Source organism: Dermacentor silvarum, chromosome 9, assembly GCF_013339745.2.
Source record: "Dermacentor silvarum isolate Dsil-2018 chromosome 9, BIME_Dsil_1.4, whole genome shotgun sequence".
NCBI lineage: Eukaryota > Metazoa > Arthropoda > Arachnida > Ixodida > Ixodidae > Dermacentor > Dermacentor silvarum.
The window spans coordinates 121,719,606-121,741,881 of NC_051162.1; the positions used below are offsets into that span (position 1 = coordinate 121,719,606).

At 46.7% G+C, this 22,276-nt stretch overlaps 2 protein-coding genes across 2 annotated transcripts; both read right to left on the bottom strand.

Moving 5' to 3' along the window:
* Positions 1-2,163: 2,163 nt before the first annotated feature.
* LOC119464216 (uncharacterized) lies at positions 2,164-7,701 on the bottom strand. Its single transcript, XM_037725101.2, has 6 exons — positions 7,449-7,701; positions 6,652-6,900; positions 5,729-6,064; positions 4,443-4,511; positions 3,824-3,913; positions 2,164-2,280 (listed from the first exon to the last, which is right to left on the bottom strand). Exons 1-6 carry the CDS (start codon positions 7,629-7,631, stop codon positions 2,164-2,166), a joined length of 1,044 nt encoding a protein of 347 aa, XP_037581029.2. The 5' UTR covers positions 7,632-7,701.
* A 10,697-nt stretch (positions 7,702-18,398) lies between these two features.
* LOC125940269 (uncharacterized) lies at positions 18,399-21,648 on the bottom strand. Its single transcript, XM_049656234.1, has 4 exons — positions 21,132-21,648; positions 20,131-20,196; positions 19,380-19,469; positions 18,399-18,841 (listed from the first exon to the last, which is right to left on the bottom strand). The coding sequence occupies exons 1-4, from the start codon at positions 21,645-21,647 to the stop codon at positions 18,668-18,670; spliced, it is 846 nt and encodes a 281-aa protein (XP_049512191.1). The 5' UTR covers position 21,648; the 3' UTR covers positions 18,399-18,667.
* Positions 21,649-22,276: the final 628 nt, after the last annotated feature.

Below are 22,276 nucleotides of genomic sequence, written 5' to 3' on the forward strand. Positions count from 1 at the left end.
ACTATGGACTGTTCACGCGGCTCAGCGCATACGCAGCCCTCGCGCCGTATCTTGGAGGTAATCTTTGCCGGGCGCAATGATAAAGGACGAGCCGAGATGGCCGGTGGCTTCATGCGCACTGTCTTCCCGCTCGCCTATAGGGTCGCGTAATGTCAAGTTTCGGAGACGCGGTGAGTTAAGTTCTTGGCTTTTAGGTGCAAATCCACAGTCTCGTTAAGAGGCACCTTGTAGTGGGGGACTCCGGATTATTTCGACTACCTGGGGTTCTTTACCTGTGCAGCTACATCTAAGTAAACGAGCCTTCTTGCATTGAAGACGCGGTTAAAACAAGCGGTCAGCTTCTCGTGCTTAAATCTGAATTTTTGAGGTATATCAGTTGAAGTGTGCATATAGTGTTTTGTTTTTTTTACTTCGCACATTTTTTTAAATAAAAGGCCTACAATTGTTATTCGAATCACTTCACTACAGATGAATTATCTACCCAGATGGACATCTGGACAGATAAAAGGGCAGAGCGATCTATTTATTAAATAAACTAATTGCATTAATGTACTTCGTAGTTACAAACATTATGGCACATGTTCATATTGGAAAGTTGAGGTAATCGTCACGAACGTCTAGTTCGGTGTTCCCACTTTTTAAAAAGACCATAACGTTTATGGCGATTCCCTTCAAGTTTCCGATATAAACATGTGCCATAATGTTTGTAAAAACGAAGTTAATTAATATAGTTAGTTTAAATAGTGAATTCATTGCTTTGATTTTTCTTTCGAACGATATTCGTCTGGGCAGATAATCTGTAGTGACATGATCCGAGCAAATTTTGTAGGGTTGAAAAATACACGAAGAAAAACCACTATCAGTGTATGTATGATGCATTGCAGGGCTAATGTTTATTAAGGCCTCAGTTGTGTGCATATTTCGTGATGCAAGTAGCGGTAATAAAGTGGACCTGTTAAAAAGAACCCTTCACTCTTTCGGTCCTCGAACGTTTATTAGGGCGTATATTACCCACGATGCATGCTAGTCATAAATCGTAAACACCGCCGAGTGATTCGATCATAAACTTCGTGCTTGGCACATATACATGTACGCGGGAGGAGTGACCGGTAGCCTAATAGCGGCGTGCGTCGGATATTGCTTTCATGGCCAGCTAGACGACTAGGAAATGCGGCCTATGCGTAACCCAGCACCTTTTTGTGCTCGCAGAATCATAGCAGCAGCCTGTTTTGCTCTCTTGAGATTGCAGTGGCACGCGAGCCCATATCGACGACAGTCTTTGTTCTTGGTACGGAAGGGTCGTTAATTATTCAGATGCAAACGATATACGCAGCTGCGAAGTACTGAAACAGACCTGCCGCTATTACTTGGCGTGTTCCAAGCTTTTGTTGGGCTCCACGCAAACAGTACTGGGGCCACCGCTACGGGTGGTTGCAGGCGAGGGCTCCGGCACCGCTACAGACGTGCTGGTCAATGGTTGTACGCGCTGCGGAATTACGAAATGACGAATTGCACACACACACACACACACACACACACACACACACACACACACACACACACACACACACACACACACACACACACACACACACACACACACACACCACACACACACACACCACACACACACCACCACACACACACACACACACACACACACACACACACACACACACACACACACACACACCACACACACACACACACACACCACACACACACCACACACACACACACACACACCACACACACACACACACGCACACGCACACCACAGCACGCACGCACGCACGCACGCACCACACACACACACACACACACACCACACACACACACACACACACACACACACACACACACACACACACACACGCACGCACGCACACACGCACACACACACACACGCACGCACGCACACACACACACACACACACACGCACACGCACGCACGCACACGCACACACGTTGCATTGAACACCACTTGGAGCCAAACTGCTTGTTACATCGGATGAAGCTTATGTATAGAGGCACAACAAAGAGAAAAAAGAACAGAAAGAAGGAAGGATAGTAGGAAAAAAAAACAGCGTTTCGTGTACCGTGACCATGTAATAAGCAAAAAGCGAAGCTCGGAGAGGTTTTTTTATTCGCCACGGGGCTTCATTACGTAATAGCGGGCGTGGTCGTAGCCTCGAGGGCAGGTTGGCACGTCGGTGTCGCCTCGTACTCCGGGCTTGTCTGAACCAGTATGACCGTGTACGTTATAATGGAACCCGCCATCTGTGGAGTGTGAACGTGACAGAAGGTCATGTGAACGTGACAAAAGGTCGTGTTAACTGCACAACAGTACACGCACAAATATGAAACGAATGGTTCGAAACTTCTCGTCAGCAGGAATGCGATTAACTGTGTTCACGTGTAGCGCGACAGCCCGTGCCTTCTGCTCACAGACGAGCACTTATACAATGTTTGGCGCATTATTCGAAAACGAGAAAATGGCCTTCATTTTACGCAACCGTCTACTTATACGCGAGGCTCAGAATTGAGTACCAGAATAAAAGCAGCCCAGAAAAAGTACCAGAAAAATACTTTGGTACTTTTTTATCAGATATTTCACCCGGTCATAACAGTTGTTTGCATCGCGCGAAATAAAACGGTATTGGGAATTGTTACTATAATGGGTACGTGAACTAAGGTGAACGATTTGACTTAGTCACGGACACTGTATATAATTTGGTAGATTGTCTTTTACTCCTCCTCCGATAATATAATTTCCGTTTTCTTTTACTTCCATACTATACCTCATATACGCTCGAATGTGCTGGTCACCATTCAGGTGTCACCAGACTCTCCTAGACAGTTGCAGTGCTGCCAGCAATAAGTTCCTCCTCCTTTTTTTTTGTTGCAAAATTTGTAATTGATCAACAACCAATTACTACTTATGTGCTGGTCATGTGACACTAACATGGAGGAATTCTTAGACTACGGAAAAAAAAATGCACTTAGCGTATTCATTCTAGCAGTGCAGTTTAAAGGTAGTTTAGGTGCGCTCTACACTACATGTCACGTGGCGGTAGCGTCAATCTTGCGATTGGCCTATCACACAACTTTGCCTCGTAGACGAGACGATACGTCACGAAGGGATGCAATGCACACTCTCACTTCTGTCACTCTGGCAGCATGCGATAAAAACACTTGATTAAAATACATTGCAAGAAGTACGGGGATCAATACGCAGCATCTCCACCGATTCACGCCTACGTTGCAAGAAAAACTGGTCTTGGACAGAATGATTGGTCATGGACGTAGGCTGTCGGTACTTCATGGTACTATAAGTATTTAGTTTGGAATTCTATTTTGAAACGCGGCTTACTATTCTACCTAGAACTGCCGCTGCTGGTTGGTCCAAGGAAAATGGCTTAAAGGTATGACGTTCTCGTTTGACCAGAAATTGATTACACCGTCTCAGGTTTTGGTGACGATGTATCTGACATGTGTGACGATAGCTTAGAGTCGCAGATCAAGGCGCCTTCTAATATAATTACCAGCTCTTTACCTGTCGGTTGCGTCAAGGACATACTTACACCCTGCGTGATTGGGTAGGGGCTTGTGATTTCACTTCTTTTTGATAGTATAGCAAGCTGTATATGTAAGCAAGAATTTGTTACGGAGTTTTGTTTCAGTGAAACTCGTTTTCTTTTTAAGAACGCTACCTAAAGAGTGTTTTTAGGAAGCACTACGGGTTATACCTTTCGGACAAGTTGTGCTTCGTCGCGGATAACTTCTCAAGCGCCTCTATACTGCGAGTGTTGAATGTACTTACCGAAACGAGAAGTGACAAGTTAATTTTGAAGAAGTCGCTTCCATTGAGGCTGATGTCGTCAGGGTTGATCGTGCTGTGCAAGTATTGGACCTGCCGGAATAGGTATGCATATTTAATGTACAGGCGAGCCCACTAGTAACGATCCAAGTTATAACAAATGCTTAGTTATTACAAAAGAAGGTAGCATGATGGTCATAATTTTTAAGCGGCCTATGACAGCGCGTATATATATATATATATATATATATATATATATATATATATATAGTCATAACCACATAAAGCCAACAGACAACGAAGCCAAGGAAAGCATCGGGGAAATTAAGTGTAGTTGAAATTGGAATGTAGAAAATAATGAAGAAAAGGGAAATGAAAGTGGACGAAAAGATAACTTGTCGCCAGCGGGAGCCGAACCTGCAACCTCCGCATTACGCGTGCGTTGCACTACCAATTGTGCTACGGCGACGGCCATCAATTCGTCCACTAACTTGGGTATTTATGTTTACTAGATCTAGCCCTAGGAGTGTTAGCCAGCGCCACTCAGAACCAAGGTGGGCGGATGTGGAACATCCTTTTTAGCCCGATGGCGTCACGATAGCAAGTGCAGGCGTCGTCGCACCTGATGACTGTAGGCCGTTGTGCTGTCCATGGTCGGTGTCTTTCGGCAGGAATCCTTGATCGCTTGGAGCTGCGAAGCAAGGAATGCGGTAAGTGCCGACCAATTGCTGCGCAGACACGTGACATAAATGAAGCTTACGTCATCGTTTATCCTCGGAACTCCCCTACCTGAGGCAGTGAGGCAATAAATAACAGTGCATACGATGACGAAAGCTGCAACAACAATGGTTACAAGGGTGGTAGGAAGGAAAGGTGAAATAATCCTTTGCCAGCTGCTGACTGCCCCTGATTTTTTTTGGTTTGAATAGCTGGCGCGCGTTATTACGACTGATTTACGTGCACCAAAAGGATCGTACACAGATGACTTTTGCAAGAGCGTGAACCTGACATCGTAGGGAGAAAATGTTTGTGTTACAGCTCAAGATGGCGGTGCTGCACATGGACCGAAATTAATGGCGAATTCCAGTGGCAGATTCGAATCCGCTTCCAGGAGCAACATTTTTCTACTCTCCCTGAAACATTACCATTCTATTGTGCAGATCGAGGGAATCTGTTAAGCCGAGATTGCTTCGTTGAGCAGCCGAGAATGCTGTAGAAGAATAGATTGAGTGAATCTGTACTCCGTTATTCTGGACAACTAACATCGGAATTAGTTTAGCCCGTGAGCTTTGTCGTCTTCTTGCTTCGGCGGTTTATTTTTTATTTTTCCAGTCCCGAATTTCGGGGCGTTGCTTTACGGCGGAAAAATATGCTCGCACGCGGAGTCGCTTGCTCGCTCTGAGTCTGACATAGAAGCCGCATTTTGTGCTGATCCGTTTGTACCGATCCATTGCGTCAATCCTATGTTCCTTTCGCCCATCGTTATTAGAGAGTCTTAGATTGTCCGCAAGCCTCGTATCGTTTACGAATTACTGCAGGCGTAAACGTGAGCAGCTAGGTTGGTGGCGCCGAGCCCAACCAGACGAACGCAAAGCTATTATTGCAGTAACCAAATGCGTTCTACTTCGCTGCTGGTGAAGTGTTTCGGAAGCGGCGCGATCATGAACACGTTGACCTTTTAAATGCTTTTTTTTTCGACGACACCGTTCTGGGAACACGAAACCTTGTCTATAAGGCATAGTGGTTAGACGAAGCCTCGCAAGGTGTCACTACCAGCGTCCGGTAACCCGGTACCACGCAAACGTCATAGCGTATACCGGCTTACCGGACACGCTAAGTCTCTTTATTAAGTACATCGTTACAAAATACGTGGCTCCGGGAACTGGACATAAAATCGTCTATACTCACTGCATTAGACAGGGACTGGCTCACTCTGGCCAGCTCGAGAAACTCGTACGACGTGAAGGCCGAGTAGCCGATGGCTATCCACAGCTCGGTCTTCCTCAGCCCCTCTGTGATGATGGTGTAGAGAGAGATGCACGTGACCAGGAGGAGCCCCACGCTGGACACCACGATCGACCTCTGCCAGATGGCGTTGATGGCGCTCTTCAGCTCGAGCACGGTGCAGAGGCGCAGACGCACCGCCTGGATCTTCTGCGCAGCCTCCTTTTCGCAGCCGATCACCTTGCAGCCGACAAACCCGTCGATGCAGTGCTTGAGGTAGAGGACGTAGCGTTGCAAGACCTAACGACAGAACGCTATTGTTTAAAGGGACACTGAAGGAAAAAAACACTAAATAATTTTGATTTATTAGGTATTCTTTCAAAACTCTATTTTAGTTACTTTTGCTGAGTAAATGAGTGAGTGAGTGAGTGAATGAGTGAACTATTGAGTGAATTATTGACTGAATGAGTGAGTTAGTGATGGAGCGATTGAATTTGCGATTGACTGACGGACTGACTGAATGAGTGAGTGAGTGAGTGAGTGAACTACGGATTGACTGCTAAATGAGTGAGTGAGTGAATGAGTGAACTATTGACTGAATGAGCGAGTTAGTGATGGAGCGAGTGAATGAGCGAATGACTGACGGACTCACTGAAAGAGTGAGTGATGAAGTGAACTATGGATTGACTGACTAAATGAGTGAGTGAATGATGAAGTGAGTGAGTTAGCACCTGACTGACTGACCGGAGTAATTGGACAGTCAGTCAAGTGAATGGACTGGACTGTCTGGAGTCACTGATTGATGATGGAGTCAGTCCAGTCAATCAGATTGGACTGACTGACTGACTGACTGAATGAATGACTGAATGAATGAGTGAATGGCTGACCTCCGCCGAGTGTCTGAGCGCGACGAAGTTGACGCTGTCGTACGTGAAGAACAACAAGGCGGCGAAGAACCCGCACACCCGATCCACAATCTCGCGCGTGCTCAGCTGGCCGTCGTGGTTGACCTTTTGTTCCTGGTGGATCAGGGCTGCGGTGTAGCTGACGAAGTACGCGGTGAAAGTTACGATGCCTCCAATATCAGTCCAGAGGTAGTTCCTCTGGCCGCAGCACAGGCAGGACGGGATGCCAACCTTTTTGAAACGAAAATATACATTTAGAATATTTTGTTAGCTGCTTCTGCTTTTCACATTGACGAAGGAGCAAAAAAAAAAAAAAAAATAGCAGACATGAAAGATCTGTTCTCATCCACTTAATTTTCTTTTGTGTTTCAGTGCTGATTGTCGTGGTTGCTGTGGAGTTTGGGTTTCAGTAATTAATTATCACTGTCTCATACTAAGAAATAAGGGATGGTAGCTTTTCCAGTTGAAGAGGGATCTGCAAATCAGATGCGTAGAGTACAGTACTCGCATGACCAGTAATGCTCAAACTTCCAGACATGGCTGTAGCAAGGAGGAAAAATTGCTATATCTACCGTAAATTAGTTAAAGAAACTTATTTAGTGGAATTCTGTTAATGAGTCGATTATTTCTTTCGATTTCTCATGCAAGAAAGGCCCGCCTCTTCGAATAATCAAGCTCATGTATTATGCTATCTGCTGCAAGCGATCTTTAAAAATTTTGTATAGTCTAAAGGAAAAAAAACGGCCGGTATATATCCATGAACAGCACAAGAGGCTCACCTCTTTCTCGAAGGCATCGGCCTTCTGCAAGAACTCGAGTATTCTCCGGGCGCCAACCGCCATGGTGAGGAAGTTACAGCAGGCTTTGATGATGACCACAACGTGCAAGAGGACGAGTAGGGACTTGGTGAAGAAGCGATGAGTGTCGCTGAGCTCGATGGCGTGCCTCGTGACGACGTCCATCTCGAACCACAGGAAGAAGGCCAAGCACGCCGCGGAGTACACTGTGTACCAGTGAAGCCAGACCACTTTCGGAGACCTGGGCGACAGCGTACACTGTAGGCCAGGAGGGTGTTTGTATATATCAATGATAAAAAAAAGCGCCGGTCACGTGGCTTTGGCGAGGGCCAGTATAGCGTCATCAACTTGCGCGATGTTTTTTTTTTTTTATTGCCGTTAACCAAATTTTTAAAGGTCATCTATGGCATGTAGCTCAATTCTACTCCTTGAGCTAGATTAATATCAGAGGCGGACATTATTTGCACGCGAAAATCAAAATAAATATTTGACAAATGAACAATGTTTCCCGAATTACCTATAAAACTGATTGCTTTACGCACATGTTGTAGCTTACGAATTGTAGCCGGTGACTTTGTATGTCACATCCACTTGGAACGAATTCTGAGTATGCCACTAGTTCCGAGATATGCGTTCTGAAAGTTTGCGACGAAATGCATTGGTGTTCCAGTAATCTTTAGGATTAAATGCATAAAAGGGCGTTTTGTTAAAAAAAGTAAGTGAAACAGCAGTGCATTTTTTACCCCAAATTTGACAGCCCATATCTCACAACTGGCGCTATTATCAAAATTTGTTCTAAGTGAATGTGAGTTGTGAAATCACTGGCTCCATTTCGTATACTGTAACATGTGAGCTAAAGTAATTAGGCAAAAAGTTGATTAGGGAAACTTTGTTCATTGCTCACTTATGCATTTCGATTTCAGTGTGAAGTAACGGCCGACTCGGAGGAATCCAGCTCAATAAGTACATCTGTGCTATATACTACAGGTGATCTTAAAAGCTTCTAAAAATAAAAGAGAGTTTATAAGACATCTTTCATTAGCAACATTTGTGCCTTTAAAATGACGCTGCCATTGGCATTGACACTGAAAGAAGACACTGACTGATTGTTGGAGCATTACTTACTGAATGGACCGACCGACCGACCGACCGACCGACCGACCGACCGACCGACCGACCGACCGACCGACCGACCGACCGACCGACCGACCGACCGACCGACCGACCGACCGACCGACCGACCGACCGACCGACCGACCGACCGACCGACCGACCGACCGACCGACCGACCGACCGACCGACCGACCGACCGACCGACCGACCGACCGACCGACCGACCGACCGACCGACTTAACGAGTGATGTGTGATTGACTGAATGAGCCTAGAATAAGCCTCTGACAGTGATAGGAATGACGTTCTTACTTGGGTGGCTTGGCGAACATGTCCTTGACGAAGAGGCAGCCACAGAAGCGACAGATGCGGGCCTGGAGGGCAAAGCTGCGCAGCATGTTGCTGTGTTGACTGGGCTTGTGCTTGTGCTCCTTGAATGCACCTTGGGCATCGCCACACGCGGGCGACATGTCCACGGTAGCGGCATTCGTCGATGGCTCTTTCGTTGCGGCGTGGTTAGTTGGGGAACCCTTCATCGTCAGGCTCATCGAACGCCCGGCTTGGAGGAAAAATAACGAGGTTGTAAATGGGCACTGACTATTAAGCTTAAGCTCTCTTGACAAACTATGCGGCTGCAGTATCGCAAGTGGTCAGCCATCACGCTATCCATGACCGTAGTTCCGTCGATATAACTTAAGTTTGACCTCGCGAATGCATTTGATATTGTTTTCCGCCAATTTGTGTTTTCCCTTCTACAACATGCCAATGCCTGATTGTGAATCGCCATTTTTCAAACCCTATATCTATTCAATCTTCAGCCAATCAAAACTGTCATATATGTCGCCGCTGCTCTTTGCTCTTTACTGATGGTATCCTCGACAAATCGCACAGGTACGCATCGGGGCACCCTGGGGAGACGATGATTGGACGAAACGGCGCACCAGGGCACCCTGATACGCACCGGTGCGATTTGTCAAGGATGCCATTAGAGTCACCGTGCTTGAGCATTCTTTGTGATAGCATTCTTGGTTTCAGCGTGCTAGGACGTGAAGTTTAGCTGCTAGGTATCTTGCTTCTTTCAGCACGAAAAAAAAATAGCATTAATACAAAGCAGATATAAACGATCATTTCGATATTATTGCGGGCGCACAGCTCGATTACTCAAGATGTTCAGGTCTATAGATTGGACGACCGTATTAGACAGCCGCATGCGGTAGTCTAATGCAACTAGTTTCATTGAAATTGGTTCTACAGAACCTATTTCAGTGAAGCATAGCTGAATTTAAGAGCTAAATATAAATTACACTGACTTGAGGCAAACACATTTCTGACTTCTGACGCTCAAATATTTAAATAAAAATGATGAAAAAGGGCAATTAAAAAGAAGACTGAATCACAACGCTTACGTGCTCTGAGCGCATCTCCAAAAACAGATATCGCTGTTCTGCAAACTGCATATGCTAGAGCAACTAAAGCGGACAAACGTGTTGTATAGGTTTGCATATTACGTCATAGGTTAAAATGCTTTCAAAAGCTTTCCTAAAGTCCTAAAGGAAACTAACGGAAAATCCAAAACGATGTGTAATGCTTTTCTTTCCCGCTTTAGATGCCTCAGTAGGGACAGTTTACAAAATAACGATGTAGTTTTTTTTTGGTACCGAGTAACAAAGCTGTAAAATTTGATTCTTCAGTTTTTTTGGATGGCTATTAAAAATTTTGTCAGGAAATCAATGGCCAAAATAAGAATTTTGCTTCTTTTAAATGCAACAAGCCTCACCGAATTCGGAGCTGTGGGTCTCGAGTAAGACGATTTCTTTTTTCCCATCCAACTAGACAGCAGTGCTAAAGGTAAACGCATTCCCCGTGTTTTATACCCCCAGTGTAGGGTAGCAAACCCGACGCTCGTCTGGTTGACCTCCCTACCTTTTCTCGCCTTGCCCTCTCTATTTATTTCTCCCTCTCACTAAAATTGAGAGCTTCAGCATATGTGTATTTAACTCCCTCAAAGAGATATCAAACATGAATATCGAATTAATCTGCAGGCAAGGGTCTTATATACGTTCCATAATGGCGGATGTATCTTAGCTTCACCGCTGACCGTTGCTTTAGTAAGCTTCACCGTTGACCCAATGTTTCACATCATTAAACATGTGTACTGCGGTGAAGCCATTATGGAACGCATATAAGCCCCTTGCCAATCTGCCTCAGTAAATTACGCTTATGCAATAGCAAAACGGCCACCCGCATAGTGAAATGAGGATCGGTATAAGACCACAATTTCTGTGGGGTAGAAAGTTCCAGTACTGTTTTCTTTTAATTTGTTTTCAGCAATATGAAAACTCAGGAAATGAGTGTTATTGAGTCGCTCCGTGTGTGTGTGCTCGGGGTAAACGTAGCCTTGGGATTGTTTCCTTGTAAACTCGCCATGCGGCAGAGCTGATTTGATTGGCCATTTCACGAATGCTTCGATAGACACATTTTCTGAGCAGAGAGCTAAGATTAAAGGGTCCCTGAAACGGTTTGGACAAATCTTGTAGATGTGTAGGGTACAGCTACAGTAAAACATTCGCGCCACAATTAAGTGAAGCGTCTCATTAAGAAGGCCACGCTTTTTTCTCCTCAACTCGTTCGCCGAGCGATCCGGGCTAAAATCCGCCTTCAATGGCTCAGCCTCATGATGTGACGTCGTGTCGTCTACTTCCGATGTATTGCAGCCAGCGCGCGAAGCCTAACCTCTCCGCTATACGCCTGGCCATAAGCTCTCGCTTGGGTAGCGAGAGCTATCCAAGCAGCGTGCGTTGCGAGCGTTCTGTCGCAACACCTAGCGTGTCCGGTATTTCGGTAAACGCAGGCGAGCTGGGCGTTTCAACGGGTGGGCGGAGGCGTAGACTAAAGCCCTCCATACTACTAACGCAGTGATGAAAGGGCTTTAGCGTAAACGTGAGCGGCCTGAGCGACCTGCACGGTGCAGCCACCTGGTGGCGCAGAGCTTAACCAGCCAAACACAGAGCTAACTATTGCTGTAACCAAGTGTAAAACATTTTAAACATTTAAAAAGACAACGTGTTCGAGATTAGGCCGATGGCTGCTGAAACGAGGCTGCCGAAAACTCAGGGACACGGCAGCCGCTGCGATCGGTAGTGATGCAAAATTCAAAAACTTATAATAAATTATAAGCTTTACAGCGGAGCGTTTAAAGATGTCACTTGATGATCATAAGGACTTACTCTAACGACTCACTACCTAGGTTTGTACAAAATCGTCAAAATCGTTTCAGGGTCCCGTTAAGACGGTGACGACGCAGCACCGAAGTTTTCCGCAGCCATCTTCGCCGTAATGTCACAAGTGTTTCAGTACTTCATGCAAAAAAAAAAAAAAAGCACCAGCAAGGAACTAAACACGGCGTCCGAAGTTTTCCATAGCAAGCACAACTCAACTAACGCAATTGCACTGAAGTCCACTTCACCCAATCCGTCTAAATGCATGCACCACCGCATGTAAGCGATCGCACTGTCTTGGTTGGCCACGCTTCTAGCGCCTTCGTGCGTTTCGACAATAGGCTGTACGCTTTTCGAAATTTCGAGTCGGTGCTCTTTGGCCCGAGACACCATTGCGCCAAAAAAAAAAGAAAAAAAAAAACTCCATTAACAAGAGAGAGAGAGAGAGAGAGAGAAGAAAGGGAAAGAAAGACAAGGAGGTTAGCCAGTGTAAATACCGGCTTGCTACCCCTGTACTGGGGAAAGGGGTAAAGGGAATGAAAGGTGATAGAAGAAACAAAAAAAAATAATGAAAAAAGAAGAAATAAAATAAAATAAAATTCGCGCAATAACGCGACCCTACGCGCTACAACGTTCAAAGCCGGTCGCACAATTCACAAGTCCTTAAGAACTTCAGCAGAGCCCTTAAGGACTTGAGTGCCGAAGCCCGTCTAGACCAGTGTCCTAAAACTTTTTCCTCTGTGAAGGGGCGATTGTCCAGTTTTTCAAGCGCAGTCGCGAGCGCTTTTCTTGCCACATTGTAGCGGGGACAGTCACAGAGTCCATTAACAAGAGACTGAACGAGGGAAACACGGATGCTTGTTCTCCTTTAGATCTGGCACCGTGACGCCCCCTTTGAGCTCAGCACCTGGTGGTGACACCCTAAAAACAATTTACACCCTTTGGGCCGTATCTTTGTACCACAACAATATGCACATTTAGAAAATGTGCGCACCTTTTGGGGCGTACCTTGTCCCCAAACAATAGTCGTAATCTGTCTTGCTCGCGTTTCCTTTCTTTAAGGCTATGCTCTCGCTACTTCAAATGTCAAGGATGCCATGCCGGGTTGATAACGCGCATGCCGTTCGGGACCTGGAAGTACTGGGCGCCTAAGCGTCAAAGAAAGGAAAGGCTCGCAAGATGGATGAAGATTATAGGTGTGGGGCAAAGATACGTCCCAAAGGGTGCAAACTGTTCTAAGAGTGAAGATGAACCCAAATGAATTGAATTAACTCCGCAGCCCTTTATCTAATGCGCATGCGGAAGTATTGCGCACTGTAGGGCGTGCGGCATTGCGCCCAACGACTGTATAGTTGTAAAAGACATCGCCGTTTGTCTGGGAGACACGCATGCAACTATGAACAAATTGGATGACCCCCAGCTATACATGAAACCTCACCTGCTGCTCTTCTTCCCCGCTTTTCAAAATTCTTCCGTTTTTTTTTTACCCTCGTTTCACTCCCTCGTTGAACTCCAGGGGAAGACCACGTGGGACGACAAACCGCCACTCGCAAGGAACGCTGCTTACGCGTGGAGACGCTTCGGTAGCCTCTTCAGAAGCCGCTTCAGTAGCCACCGCTCAAAAGACGTCACGCGTCGATTGAGATAGCCGACAAAAGCCCGCCACGCCGGTCCGCCTTCTCCTTATTGCGGAGTCCCAAGCCACGAACGCGCAGCGATTGTGAAACAATCTCCGCTGGCACTGTTATCGCCGTGCCTTCCTTCCTTCCTCAGTCATCGGACCCGCGTAGCGTGACAGCTTTTCCCATCATTGGTTGAGTTCTTCGAAGATTGTCCGATTGTCCAAGGAGGCATACGGGTCCCATTTCCTGAAGAGACAGATCGGCCGCCACCATGGCCGCAGGTTGGCCGTTGCCTACTTCGCCGCTATGTCTATCGTCTCTTTGGCACGCCACCTCGTGAGCGAGTGTCGCGGGCGCCCTTGGCGGCCTCGATCACACTTTGGTTTAATATTAACGATGGCCTCATGAGCCTTTCAGCGCCTATTGCGTTGTTGACCCGACTCTCGAACATCGCGCGCCCGCGCGCGCGGAAGGCCGATGTTGCTATGGTACCCGGAACGGAACTACTCACAGTCCGCAAGTGGGCGCGGCTTGCTTGCTTGATTTATGTGCCCAGGGCTCTCACCCCCCCCCCCCCCCCTCCTCTGGCCGCACACACAACCTTTTCGTCTTCAGGTACTCGTAATACATGACCGTGTCGGACGCTATGTAGTAAATCGATCGTTACACGTGCGTCGAGCGGCGTATACTGAGAGTGTTGGTCGTGTTTCGCAACCACACGTGCTCGCGCCGCACATGGCGTCATTGGTTGGAGCCGTATAAGACTGGGAGACCATTTGAGGAAGGAGGCGTTCACTATGTGCCCGAACGACTTATCGACACGCCAAGGGCGAACGATTATTCTAATGACACAGGAAGGAGAGAGAGAGAGAGAGAGAAAGAAAGCATTTTGGTGCTGCCAGGAAATGGAACGTTTTACGAAGTCGAGATGGTCCGCTGGATCTGGAGGGGCGCGGAGTGAAGTGTGTGTAGGTTTCCTGAAATTGAACATGCACGAACAGTTTTTCTTTCCTTTTCTGCTTGGATACAAACGCTCGATATATCGAGCGCTTGTATCCTGGTCTGCCTATAGTCTGTTGCTCATTATATATGTAGTCAGCTGGGATCTGGGTAGTAATACGTTTGAAGCGCTCTCAGAAATGATGCGCCGAAGGTCGGCATCGTGGATCGGCGGCAATGTTCAGCGTTTGCCGTCAAGAGGGAAACTCCTATCGATTGACTTATCGAGTGCAGAAGTAACGATCGACGTGGCCTAACGAGCATTTCGTGCTTTCATATGTGATGAACTGATGTGAATTCTGGGCGGGGCGTTGCAAGCGAGCTGCGTGTAGACTTTTCTGCCCGCTTCTCTTCAAAAATGGATATTGACTGTGGAAGTACTCATGTTATGAGCGTTCTAGCCTCCCTGTATATCTCTATATTGACCACACATATAGCGCATGCACATGGTTTATATGCCTTTGCTTTAAAGTGTATTGTTATTGGAATGTAAGAACATTTTACGAAAGTCCAACAGACTTCAATTTGTCTGACACCACTGACGCGGAGAAACATTTTAGGTTCCATGCCTTGCCCGCTAGGCAGCGTCAGGCTTTAAAGTTCCCGTTTGCTTAACTTCGGGATGTTGAGTTGCTTGAGAATCTCTAGGAAATGCTTCACAAACATTAGGATGACTGATGTTCTGGATGCGGAAGCGTCAAATGGCTCACTCAGTGATAAATCCGGCGTCCGGCGTCTTTAGCAGCGAAATGGAACCTAAATTCTCATTGGCTGCAACGCCACGTCATGAGCGTGCCTCGACGGTGCAGAGCGGGCGGAAGGGAGCACCTGCTGCAGCGATAGTGCGCCAGGTGTTGCCTGAGGGGAGAGGGCATCGCCGCGACGCCACGTCACCCCCAATATCGATCTCGGAAGCCTGCGCTATCCGCGTGTTCCTTGTCCGCGCAAGCTCTCGACTGCGTACTAATACCACACGGGCACCCGCAAACTCCATTTAACTCCATCGTCTTTACGTCAACGGAGTTGCGTTCCGTGTCCCACGGTCTTCCTTGCGCCAATGAAGTCACATGGAGATTTTGGGGAAGAGAGTAAGGCAATGGCCATTCCGGCTGGATGGTGTACTCTGGTTCCCAGATAGCTACAGCCGCGAAGAAAACCACGCTAATAGAATCGTCGTAACTGTCTCACTTACAAATTTTAGCATTATTACTTTTTGCCTTGGGTTATAGGCCACGTAATGGGAGTTTCAATTTGTTTTTAACGACATCAGCGCCTGTACCCTCTACACCAATGCTTCGCCATGCCGCATGGCAAGAGCGCAGTGCGGCCAGCATCGCTTTCATCTTCGATATGCTTGGAAAACAAAACCCTTGCTGTTCCAAACAGCAAACTTTCTCGTTGTGATTTTATTAGGTTACATGCTGCGTTAAGAAAAAGAAAACTACCTATCGATTACTTTAACGGCGACTGTATATGTGAACAGTTGCACGCGCAAGTAAGGGCGCAGCAGCGCCGTTCCTGTCCCATGCGGCGCCCATCGAAAGCTCGCACTGTGCCGTGTAGCCCGGCCGCAACTCCATTGCCGTAAATCTCAATTAGGGAGTTTCATGCTCGATGCAGTTCGCAGGTATCCGTGTGACAGAGGTAAAATTGCGCTTCAGTAAGGCCAAATCAAAACGTGCCAAGCGTCTCGACGCGCTCGCTTGCCCGCGAAGAGTTCATAATTCGAAGGACCGCCCAGCGGCGTTCAATTGGACAATAACGCTTTCACATTAACAACTTATAAGAAGTGATTAGGTGTCCTCGGATTTTTAACAGCGGAGCTGCTTAAGCCGACCGTTAGTCCGTGCAGAGCGAACAGAAATAGTGGGCCGATCCTGGCGGTAGTGCAGAAAGGGTCCAAGCGCAATGGCACATACCCCGTGAACTGGCGAGGTTGTTTAAGCCTAGCCCAAATGCGTGGCCAATACCTTGAAATAGCCACTCGATAGCCAAACAATAGGTAATCGATAGTCGGCCTATAATCAATAAATTCATGATGGTGGGGATGACTTGGTAGTGCTTAGCCTAGCCCAAATACGTGGCCAATACCTTGCGGTAGCCAATCGATACCCAATCAATAGGTAATCTTTTAAGTCGAGTCACATGTAAATGCAAAGTCCAACTTTTTCATGCCTCCTTATTCTCTTTCTTGTTCCTCTCTCTCTCTCTTTTAGGACCTTTCAATCTCCCTTACCCATCAAGAGCAGCACGTAGGTGACTATACAAACGCCAGGAAAAATATTTGCGTTTTCATCAAAGTGCTTCCTCCCGTCTTCTTTAAAAATGTTAGTAAATAGACACTCCATATGGGGGTCTATGCACTCTATACAGTGTCCGAGCGTTTTTTTTTTAGCTGCACCAAATAAAAAAAAATATGTTTAATTTTAATAATGAACATATTTGCACTAATTAGCTTTCAATTTAATAACGTTACGGCATATATTGCAATTCATCAATTGTAAATTGTAGTTAATGCCGGTGAGTTGACAAGGCGTATCCAGTTCGAACGAATTTTCAGGATGGTACCAGTTTCGAGATATTAATTTTCAATGTGTGCGACAAAATAGATTGGCGTTCCAGCTACTTTTACGCTTGAATGCATAAAACAGTGTTTTATTAAAAATAATAATTTGAACAACAGTACATTTTTACCGCAAGCTTGATGGCACATATCTCGAAATTTGTTCCAAGTCGATATGTCTTGCAATCTTAGTTGCTACAATTCGTAGATCGCAATATGTGCTGTAAATAATTCAGTAAAAAACACTTATTTAGTAAAATTTTGTTGAATAGTCAATCACGCATTTAATAGCTCGTGGAAGTAATGTTTGCCTCATCGAGTAATCTAGTTGAAGGGTTAGAATTGAGGTATTTGCCCCAGGTGATTTTTAAATATTTGGGGCAGATAAATAAAAGACCCTATAAAAACAGCCATGACGCTTTGTACGTTTGGCATACAGCTCTCCGCAAACTTTGGGGAGGCAGGTGAAAAGGCAGGTAGGATTCCCCAAGGCCAGAAGTGAGGGGACCCCTGGTCAAGAGTAACAAAATACATTTTTGCAAGAGTCAGCTATCGGCTGTGGGAGATTTTATCGGAGTGACGTAAATTTTTGTTTGCTCTTCCATTAAAGAGAATGAAGCGAATAAACTGACCCTGACTGGCAAAGCCGTACTCCAAATCAAACGAATTTAATTCCACGCAAAAATGACTTTGGGAAACGTATGGACTCGAAAATCAAAAGTCAATACATCCACTAAAGCAGCCTCGAGTTCACTTAGTGGATGATCCTTCTAACGCTGCTTCATAAGCAGTACCATTTCGCTTGCAGTATCTTCGACTGGTCGCTTCAGAGAGCTGCGGCAAAATATGTCGGTAAGACCGCGACGATAAGCTCTCTTTGCAAGAATAAGCGACATTCAGTAGCCATATTGAAGACGGGATGGTGCCGCTGAGCCGTGATATTAGCTAAATGCAGCCGGAATTGTGTGTTACGGTACCCTTGGACCACTCCGAGACTGCAGCGCTCTGAAACGAGCAGTCCAAGGAGCCATTAGTTTTGCCAATGCCTGTTCCAGTTATACTTTCACTTGGAGCTATGAAAGCTGTGATCCCGCTAGCTGGGTAACTCTATTGCCTGTTGACATCCTCGACGGGAAATTCGGCACAGATATGTTGTCTCTCTCTGTAAGTGGAACAATCGGCGAAAAAAAAAAAAAATCATGCTCCGGCCGAATGAGCTCAATCCAAGCGCGCGGTACCGATCGAGGGCTATGCACTGAGTGCTTATTTTTATTGGCGTAGTAACCGGCTTACTCTCGGTGACGTAGTAGCATACGTGTACGCAAGAATACTGGGAGACGCATCCAGGAGCAGCAGTGCCAGTAGTGACATCTGACAAAGAAACAACTGCCGAAGTGACAACTGACAAAAGAAGTTTTGCTTTAGAAGGAAAGATCATGGTTATGAAGACTAAGTTGTTGCCGACACGTTTTAAGCCAGCAGATAAGCAGAATGGAATAGAAAATTGCGCTTAACGTTCTTAACATGGCCTTCGGGATATTGCGGCGCTCGGCGACAGTGAGCGCCACCTGATCTCAGAGGCCATGTTTTGGGGGCTTTAGACTCGCATGGTGTCGCCACCGTCACTGCTGCGCGTGTCTACACCGGTAATCTCTCCGCGGGTATTCCGGTAAACGCCTTCGGTAAGGTTAAGGCCTCCGAGATCCGTCGACCTTGAAGGTCATGTTCGAAATCTCTTGAGGGTTCTGCGTTGCCGTAGTATTTGAAGCGGGGATCCGGATACGTTTCTGTTGCGTTGCTCTCCAAGAACTCCGGCCTGTCTGAAGCAGTATCACCGTGTACGTGATGATCGCAGCCGCCATCTGCCAACGGAAAAACAGAATCTGAATTGAAGGTGTCCGAAGTCAATGAAAATCGGCAGCCAATATCGAATTTAGGAAGAAACTTAACATCGGGAGCTCCTATCTGAATACGCGGCGCCGGTGATATCGTATTGCTCGGCAACCAGTGCACCAAATTTGACGAGGTTTGTTGCATTTAAAGGAAAAAGTTAAAAGCTAGCGACTTCATCAAGCAGATATTTCATTTAGACCGTCATGTTTTTATATAAAAATAGTAAAAGAATGCAAGAACAAAATGCTTGCGTACCAAGTTTTTGACCCCGTGACTCAGTAGTAAACAAGGTTATCATAATTATGCCAACAGCATCTATTGAGAAATCTAAAGCAGGCAAAATTTATGTATATTATCATGAAGCAACATTCAGCATTTCTTATTTTTGAGCTGCTAGGCCTCAACGGTATCTTGTATTCGGATGACAGGCCTAAAGGTTATCTAGTATACGGATGAGTGCGTATTGAGTACGGACTACTGAAGGCAGAGAGACGCGCAGTCTCTTACCGATACGAGCAGCGACACCTTGAGCTTGAAGAAGTCGCCTCCTCTAAGGCTTAGATCTTCCGAGTCAACGCAGTCACGAAGACACTGCATCTACGATCAAATAAACAAATATTTCGATCGCCAGGAGCTATAGAGCACATCTTTGCATTCGATAATTTGGTTAAAGTTTCCGAATTATTGCAGGGAATGTGTACTCACAATCTGCACTGCATTGAAACGAAACACATGACTTTCCGAGGCTTAGCATTAGAATTTTTTATTGCAACTATGTGTTAGGGACTATGTTAGGGCTAACTCCACGTGTTAGGGACCGTACAGGGATTCTAAAGGTTGTGTCTTGTGATGAGTAACCACAGAAATGCTTCAGACCTCTTCCTTAGCACTTTGAATATGTTCAGTTGGTTCATTGACAAGCAGAAAATATTGGTAGGTTTAATATTATTATGAACATCTCTTATCCGGATGTATGTTTAAAGAAATATAGGTTGTGTTTGCTAACTTTTCCCGCATTTGAACTTGTTGGGAAAATATACGAGTATAAGTTAAAGCTCGAAAAAGAAAACGGCCCAACTGTTACACAGCTGTCATGTAGACAAACAACGTGAAACTGCTTTAATTTTTTCTTGGGCTAAGCTCTTCTAAATGTGAAACTGCACTATGCTCTTTACAGATGCATTACGGTGAGCGATTCAGCTCCGCCATTCCTACAGAGAATGATCCCGTTGCTACATTGGGGCGACGTTATGCTTACTTGACGCCTGTAGCGGTCGTTGTCCACACCGCGAGTGACCTTGCATGCGTCTTGGATCTTCTTTCCCTGTGATATTTCAAGATCTTGGTGTTAAAAGGTCAACAACTGGGGTATTATAATTGTAAATGGCGCAGAAAACAGCGCACGATGAACACGACCGGGCGCACAAGCTTAACAATTGGTAGACAACAATGCGCTCATTTTCTTGCGCTAAAAGATACCATGGTCTCAGTGAAGTCTGGTAAGTTCACGAGAGAAGTTACTGGAGCATTCACAGATACAGTGCATGTAAGGTCTTTCTATCAATGTTCTGTCTGTAATCACTCTAGAAGAGTGAGCGAGAAGAAGGCGAACCTTCAGGGAGCCGGTTTTTGTTGTTTTCAACCATATAGAGCCAGCAGATAATGAAACCAAGGAAAGTCGCAGGGGAAAATATTTGTTTCAATTCAAATGGCGAAATAGTAAGCTAAATCGAGATGACAGTGGACGAAAAAACAACTTGGCGCCGGTAAGAGTAGCACCTACATCCTTCGCCTCAAGCAAGAGTTTTTCCACATTTTTCCACAGTCAGTTTCGGTTTCGTTTTTCAGGAGTTTGCTGTGTCGTGACGTCATAGCGCACAAAGTAATCACGTGGGAGAAAGCCATCGCGAGGTTTCGACACTCGCTCCGGTTCGCTCGGTCGTCTGCCATGCTGCTACATCGACACTCACAACGAGTGGCAGCATAGGAGGCGACCTGGCGATCTGGAGCGAGTGTCGAAACCTCGCGATGTCTTTCTCCCACGTGATTACCTTCTGTGCCATGACGTCACGACAGGGTAAACTCATGAGAAACGAAACCGGTACAGGCGGTACAGAAACTAATATATTAAATTATTTCAGCACTAGAGGCTTGCTATTATGTGAGCACTTCTTTAACAAAATACGTAGAGAACGTGGAGTATTTCATCCGGTGCTCTTTACCAGGAACTTGGCAAAAACGTCCTCGTTACCCACTCACCATGTTCGACAGGGACTGACTGAGAAAGGTAAGCGAGACGAACTCGTACGTCGTGTACGCAGCGTAGAACCAACTGCCGTAATTTTCTCGGTCGCCCAACCCATCCATGCAGAGGTAGTACACAGAGGTGCAGAGAAGCAGCAGGACAAAGACGCCGTTTATCACCAGTGGCCAGTTCCATACGTCGTTGACTGCGTTCTTCAGCTGTTGTATCTCGCACACGTTCATCCGAACGGCCTCGAGGCGCTTTGGAACGTCGTCTCCGCGACAAGGCGTCAATGACTGGTCGGCGTTATTCAGGGTGACGCATTCTTCCAGGACCTTCAGCTGGACCTTTGTATACTCGACAAGTACTTGACAGGAAGAACGCAGCATCGCGGTGTGGACGTTGTCGTAGGAGTAGTAGAAGACGGAAGCGACTACAAACCTGATCCAGAGGTACGACCGCTCCCAGCTGCTGTGGACTCCGTTACTGAGAGTCGACTCGAGTATCCGGGGCACCAAGAGGGCTGCCATGGCGAACGCCATACAATAGATGACGCAGAGACACGCCCGCCGCGCGTCATGCCAGAAGTACCGTCGCGGTGCGCAGCATTCGCATGAAGGCATCCCGATGCGTTTCTCGAAGGCGGAGGCGCGCGCGTAGAAGTCGATGATTTTGGAGGACCCGCGAAGGAGGCACACCAGGTTGACGACGATCTTGACCAGGGCGACGGCGTTGGCCACCATGCTCAGAGAGCTGTCCAGGATGTAGCGGCTCTTGGCCACCCGGTAGCCGTCGTGGACTATGTCGTCCACCACCTCCCAGCACAGGAAGGCGATGCAGCCGCACGAGTACAACGTGTACCAACTCTTCCAAACAGCCTTCGGTGGTGCATGCTGGTCATGACGTTTGAAGAGGTTGCGTATGAAGAAGCATCCGCACAGACGACAGAGCCGGCCGTGAAAACGGAAACCTCGAGCCATGAGTGAAGCGCAGCTTGAGGATCGGTGTTGGCCGGCCGCTGAGCCTCTGGTCACGGCTACGCTGTGCACCTTTGACGGGAACAGTCGTTGGCATACTCTCTCCCGCTTCTTAGCTGTCAGTCTCCGCGTGGAGGCGGGTAGCTCTGCATTTTCCTTCGAAAAAGAGACGTCACGTCTGC

What these genes read in the sequence shown, in the direction of transcription:
- LOC119464216 (XM_037725101.2), bottom strand. Translation starts at nt 7,631, where the DNA reads ATGGACGTCGTCACGAGGCACGCCATCGAGCTCAGCGACACTCATCGC. An exon ending in CGCTCAGACACTCGGCGGAG is followed by an intron (nt 6,065 to 6,651) that starts GTCAGCCATTCA and finishes TTCTGTCGTTAG; the next exon opens with GTCTTGCAACGCTACGTCCT. An exon ending in CAACGGCCTACAGTCATCAG is followed by an intron (nt 3,914 to 4,442) that starts GTGCGACGACGC and finishes CTATTCCGGCAG; the next exon opens with GTCCAATACTTGCACAGCAC.
- LOC125940269 (XM_049656234.1), bottom strand. Translation starts at nt 21,647, where the DNA reads ATGGCAGCCCTCTTGGTGCCCCGGATACTCGAGTCGACTCTCAGTAAC. An exon ending in GTCAGTCCCTGTCGAACATG is followed by an intron (nt 20,197 to 21,131) that starts GTGAGTGGGTAA and finishes GAAATATCACAG; the next exon opens with GGAAAGAAGATCCAAGACGC. An exon ending in ACGACCGCTACAGGCGTCAA is followed by an intron (nt 19,470 to 20,130) that starts GTAAGCATAACG and finishes ATTTGATCGTAG; the next exon opens with ATGCAGTGTCTTCGTGACTG.